This window comes from Arachis hypogaea, chromosome 8 (genome assembly GCF_003086295.3).
Source record: "Arachis hypogaea cultivar Tifrunner chromosome 8, arahy.Tifrunner.gnm2.J5K5, whole genome shotgun sequence".
Classification (NCBI taxonomy): Eukaryota; Viridiplantae; Streptophyta; class Magnoliopsida; order Fabales; family Fabaceae; genus Arachis; species Arachis hypogaea.
The window spans coordinates 26,497,628-26,503,108 of NC_092043.1; the positions used below are offsets into that span (position 1 = coordinate 26,497,628).

At 30.7% G+C, this 5,481-nt stretch overlaps 1 protein-coding gene across 4 annotated transcripts; it reads left to right on the top strand.

The window, feature by feature from the left end:
• Positions 1-386: 386 nt before the first annotated feature.
• Positions 387-4,715, top strand: LOC112706632 (replication protein A 70 kDa DNA-binding subunit B-like). Of its 4 annotated transcripts, none has more exons than XM_029288414.2 (11): positions 387-1,546; positions 1,644-1,911; positions 2,012-2,108; positions 2,208-2,329; positions 2,439-2,523; positions 2,631-2,763; positions 2,895-3,049; positions 3,186-3,315; positions 3,429-3,617; positions 3,716-3,961; positions 4,110-4,715. In XM_029288414.2, the coding sequence occupies exons 1-11, from the start codon at positions 1,397-1,399 to the stop codon at positions 4,278-4,280; spliced, it is 1,746 nt and encodes a 581-aa protein (XP_029144247.1). In that variant the 5' UTR covers positions 387-1,396; the 3' UTR covers positions 4,281-4,715. The 4 variants fall into 4 exon arrangements, with proteins under 4 accessions (XP_029144247.1, XP_072057031.1, XP_072057033.1 ...); XM_072200931.1 differs by having other exon boundaries at positions 418-474; positions 1,380-1,546; positions 2,012-2,329; XM_072200930.1 differs by having other exon boundaries at positions 2,012-2,329.
• Positions 4,716-5,481: the final 766 nt, after the last annotated feature.

Sequence of the window (5,481 nt, forward strand, 5' to 3'; positions counted from 1 at the left end):
CACAAGCTGACATGGAATTTTCCTATAATTTAGATTTTTTGTAAAATTATTTTTAACACAAGTTTCATCTCAGTTTTATATCTATGTATCTAATTATGTATCTATTTGTAGTGTAGGTCTTAGGTTTCAATCACTACCAGTTATATTTATAGGTTTTAGTAGGGTTGGTAATTTTTTTAGGCTTTAATGTATACAAAAAAAGTAGTGGATATGACATTTCATTATATTTGGCCCACACTTCATGTTTTTGTGCTTGTGTATACAGATCAAAAAGATTAAAGGTCCTCATTTCAGAAAAATATGGTTACAAGCTTAAAAAAAAAAAGACCAAATTAGGTTTTAAAAAAAATCAAAATAAAAAGAATCCAATCTATTATAAAGGTGGGGTAATAAAAGTGAACTATACCAGAAGATAACGTTGTATTGAGAAAGAGTGGCTAGGGTTAAATATTAGGAATGAGAAGGGTTACACAGGTGTGCTCTTTGATATATTTTCGTTTATTCATGATTTTATTTTTAGGGTATGGTTCGTAGCATTTAGATATTTTTTTGGTATCATGTAGAAGTGGTTTTGGTGATTGGTGGTTGTTTGGTTTTTCCCAAAATCTGGATTTGTATTCTGACAAGAGATGGGATTTGTGATTGTAAATCTGATGTCATTGATTCTGTAGATTTTTTCTTTTTTTTTTTTAAATTCGAATTTTTTCATTTATTTCATTGGAAGATTATTCATGATTTTGTTTTTAAGATGTGGTTTGTAGCATTCAGATATTTGTGATGTATGACGTAGAAGTGGTTTTGGTAATTGGTGCTTGTTTGATTTTCTCCCAAAATCTGGATTTCAATTCTGACAAGTGATAAGGTTTGTGATTGTATATCTAGTGTCATTGATCCTGTAGATTTCTTCTTTTATTTTTTTTTATTTTTAAATTCGATTTTTTTTAATTATACATCATGTAAATGCTTTATGATTTTCATTTCATCTTTCTTTGCTTGTGTCTTCTCTATAGAATGAAGGCTTATTTGATTTGATGTTTGGTAGAGATCTTTTATGGAGATGTGAGATGTGTGAATGTGGAGTAGTTGGTGGTTGTCAGTATAAACTTCTGTGATATCAAAAATGGTAGTTTCCTTATCACATCATTTCTTTTTCCAAGAAAACCCTAAATTAGTCTATGAGAAACCTCAGTTCTTTTTGGATTTGCAAGGTGAAAAATCTTTACTTCCCCCCATTTTGCTAAAAAAATTGAATTCAAATTTGAAACTATTCATCTAGCGTTGTCTATAAAAGAGGGTTGAAGTGGTAAGAGTAGTGCAGATCATTGGCTTTGTTCATCTTTCACATATCTTCATATTGTTGTTGTTTTCTTTTCTACAAGTGTTTTAGTACGCTCAAATGAGTCCATCTTTTGATGCTATTAGCAAGATAGTTCCTCCAAGAGAGGCTTGGAGGCTTAAAGTGAGGGTAATTAGGGCTTGGATTGTTCCAAGCTTTGAAAATCCAGATTCTCCAAATTCAATGGAGCTCATTTTGGTGGATGAAAATGTTAGTGATTTTATTTGTAGTTTATTTTGAGTTAGCATATTGTTGATATTTCTTTAGTTGCTGACTAATATGTATTCTTATTTTTTATTATTTATAGTCAAACAAAATCCAGGCCACTATAAGGAAGCAACTTATCAACAGGTTTAAAGATAATATTATTGAAGGGAATTGCTACAAGATGTGCTATTTCTCTGTTGTTCCAAATCATGGCTCTTATAGAGCTACAAAACATGAGTTTAAGCTTACCTTCCTCTTCCGAACAATAGTAACAACTTTACCAGATGATATCATACCAAGAGTCTGTTTTACTCTATATCCTTTTGAGGAGATATTGCAAATGAGTCAAGATCATGATTATTTAGTTGGTGAGTGGTTCTGTATTTCTTTTCCATTATTGAGATTATGTGTTGTTGATCCTGTTATATATTATTCTACTTTTTTGCGGTTTTTTTAATGTACTTGCAGATGTTATTGGGTTGCTGACTTTAGTTGGAGAGGAAAAAAGTTATGATAAAGATGGAAAAACAATCAAGATGGTTGTTGTGGAGCTTTCTTCTCAAAAGTTCGTTGCTTCATTACTTTCTTATTTCAGCATATGGTTTTCATTTATTTTTTGTTTTATCTATTTTTTATGTTACAATTTGTTGTGTTTTATTTGTAGGATGGTGCTTAGGTGCGCCCTGTTTGGAGAATATGTGGATCAACTAAATCATTTTCTTTCTTCTGGTTATGTTGAACAACCAGTAGTGATTCTTCAACTTGCCAAAGTTAAGCTTTTTCGAGGTACTGTTGTTGAATATTGTATTATCATGATTTTTTTAAACTCTTTTCTTACATTGTTGGTATAAGATTTTTTTGGAAAGGTTGCTAACATTTTTTTCCTCTTTTTTAGGGCAACCTGGGTTACAAAATGTCATGAAAGCAACAAAAATATATCTTAATCCTGACTTGGCAGTTGTTGTTGATTTCAGGAAGAGGTTTGTGTAGTACTATTTTTCATATATTTAGTTTTATTTATTTTTTATGTATGTTTGAATATGCTGAAAAAAGCATTAAGATTGTTCCTTCATTGTCATTTTGTTAGCGTGGTAGAGCAAGGGATAAATGGGACCCAGCCATTGTTTATTGCTAATGAAGGAAAAACTATCTCATTGGAAGATGACTTCATGAGGTTGACTAAGAAATCTACAATAGATGAGTTGCAAGAAAACAAGGAGGTTAAAAAAAATTTTTTTATCTGATTTGTAGTTATTTGTTTTCGTTCTTGATTATTAAATCCTTTGAAACTTTGATTCTTAAATTTTTATGGTTTTTTATGCATTTGGCTTCTATTTTCTATGTTTTGTAGGATGGAACCTTTGTCATTTTAGGTACTATCACTGATGTTGTAGAAGAGGGGTGCTGGTGGTATTCTACCTGTGTTTGTGGGAAGACAGTACATCCTGAATCTGGTGTTTACTTTTGTGATATGTGCATGCATCATGTGACAAATGTGATCCCAAGGTTCTGTCATGTTACATTCTTGTTTTTTTTATTTACTTTGTGATTTTTATTTATGAGTAATCTGGTCTTTTAATGTGTTGAATAGACCTTTTTCATTTACTACTATCTTTTATGATCGTAGTTCATTCTTTTGTAGGTATAGGCTCAAGGTAGTTGTATCAGATGAAACTGGACAGGGTATATTTGTCCTCTTTGATCGTGAAACAACCTATTTGGTTAAAAAAACATGTGGTGACCTATTTAATGAGGTACATAAAGATTCAAAGGTGTGTCAGATTTGTCTTTCTCTGTTTTAATGAAAGAAAAGCAGAAAGTAGTTTATTGGTTTTGTTCAAAATGGTTTTTTTATTGATGGTTGCATTTATTTCTTTCTTTGTAGGTTCTCTGTGGGGATGACTACCCTATCATTTTTAGAAATTTGGAGGGTAAAAAAGTCTTGCTGAAAGTGGATACTAAGTCTCTTGGTGTTGATAGATATTTTGGAACTTTTCGTGTGAAGAGGATTTGTGATGATGCTGCAATTATTTCAATGTTTGAACTTGCTCAGACTGAGATAACACCTTTGAAGGTACTTAATTTATTTATAGGTGCCATGTTTCATTTTTTTGTCGCAGTCCTTTGATATCTATCTTTCCTCTTTTGTGCCTTTTGTCTTATTATTTAAAGGATGCACCTGTTCCTGTGTTTGGTCCTGAGTTGGGTGAAACTTCTAATACAAAATGTTTAGAGAATACTGTCATGTCATCTTTTCTTCAAAAAGAAGCAAATGTTGCTGGACTTGATGATATACACTTAGATATGGAAGGTGTTAAGGAGGTTGATATTCAAGATCATTCTGTTGATAGTGATGAAAATGTAGTGCTGTCGGATGATATTGGCTCACTTATTCGGTCTGATGTTGATGAAACTCAGGTGATACTCGATTTATTGCTTGATTTTAAATAATTCTTATTCATCATTATAATTAGTTTTCTGTGGAGTTTCAATAGGTTTTCATCTAATTGGGTGATCCTCTTTTTTTTTGGGTGCTTTCCTTTTTTTGTTTTATTTTCTTGTGTAGGATTTGCTCTCACACCTTTTAGATGACTCAAGGAAAGTTAATGTGCCTAATGTTGTTCCCAAAGATGCAGTATTTTTAAAGGTGAAGAGGAATCTTGAGGCTGATTTTGATAAGGAACTTGAGGATACTGTTGCTCATTGCTCTAAAATAATCAAGATTGAAGATAGTTAAGATGGGTGTTTATGGATGAAAGCTAGCTGCTGTCTTAGTTCTATGAAGTTAGATTTATGTAATAGGTTTTATCTTTGTTATGGTGAATTATGTATGAAGTTTATTAATCTTCCTCTTTTTTTGAGGTGTGTCCAACTGCTAGGAGAGTCATCTTTGTTCCTCTTTCTTTTTTGGAAGAACTTTTGCGTTTTGAAGTTCTACAATGTTCAAGCAGATTAGTGGTTCTTTTGTCCTAGGTGTTATATTTATCTTTTTTGTTTCAAAGAGAATATGTGCTACATTAAAATCTGCTTTGCTAGATATTGGACACAGTGTCATATAGTTGGAGGAGTGTAGATATAAGTCATAGTGTGGATGTATATGTCCACTGTTGTGAATTTCAGTAATGAATGTAGTTCTTATGATATTAATTATAATATGCAGCAGCTTTATTAATTTGCATTGTATGATGATAATTATTTATTTTTAAAATTCAATTTACCGATAATTGACATTGAATATCAAATATGATAATTACTTTAGAGTTCGCCAATGTTTAACTATACAATGATTTTTAATTAAATATTTTTTTGCCAAATACAAATAGCAATGTGGCAATTATTTTAAACAATTAATTTTTTTTAAATAAGATAAAAGGATATGAAGAAGACATCTAACTCTTTTAGATATACAGATATATATCGATACATGCGTAAGGAGAGACATAGAGAGAGAGTTATTTTCATTGTTCATGAGTGCGTTTTAAGTAGATTAGATTGCTGCTGCTAAATAGTTATATCATTCTTTGGAACTTACTTTTTTTGTGGAGGTCAGTATTGTATTTTTTTTATTCATCATGCCTACTGATTTTGCTTTGGCAAGGTTGAATAGGATAAATATTTTGAAGAGGAAAAAAGCATTCAAGTTACAACAAAGAGGAGGTGTGTTATTGCAAGTTTTTTCTTTTTATTTTTTATGTAGTTTTATTAGTGATAAAATTTTATATTAGTTAATGTTGTGGTTCATAAATTTTTTCGTCCAATTTATTGTTGGTTTCTTATGCAGTTACTAAGGCAAGAGTTGTAACTCAAGCAACTCAATTTAATTATTGTAAGTGTTTGTAATTTGATTAAATATATTGTTTTAAATGTGCATGATCCAACATTTTTTTGTTTTTGTTAATTTATTATAATCTTTTTCAATATTTCTAGCTAGCTGTCTT

Excerpts from the sequence above, each read along its gene's own strand:
- LOC112706632 (XM_072200930.1), top strand. The coding sequence starts at position 1,397 with ATGAGTCCATCTTTTGATGCTATTAGCAAGATAGTTCCTCCAAGAGAG. Across the intron at positions 3,316-3,428 it reads AGGTACATAAAGATTCAAAG|GTTCTCTGTGGGGATGACTA; the intron begins GTGTGTCAGATT and ends CTTTCTTTGTAG. Across the intron at positions 3,962-4,109 it reads CTGATGTTGATGAAACTCAG|GATTTGCTCTCACACCTTTT; the intron begins GTGATACTCGAT and ends TTTCTTGTGTAG.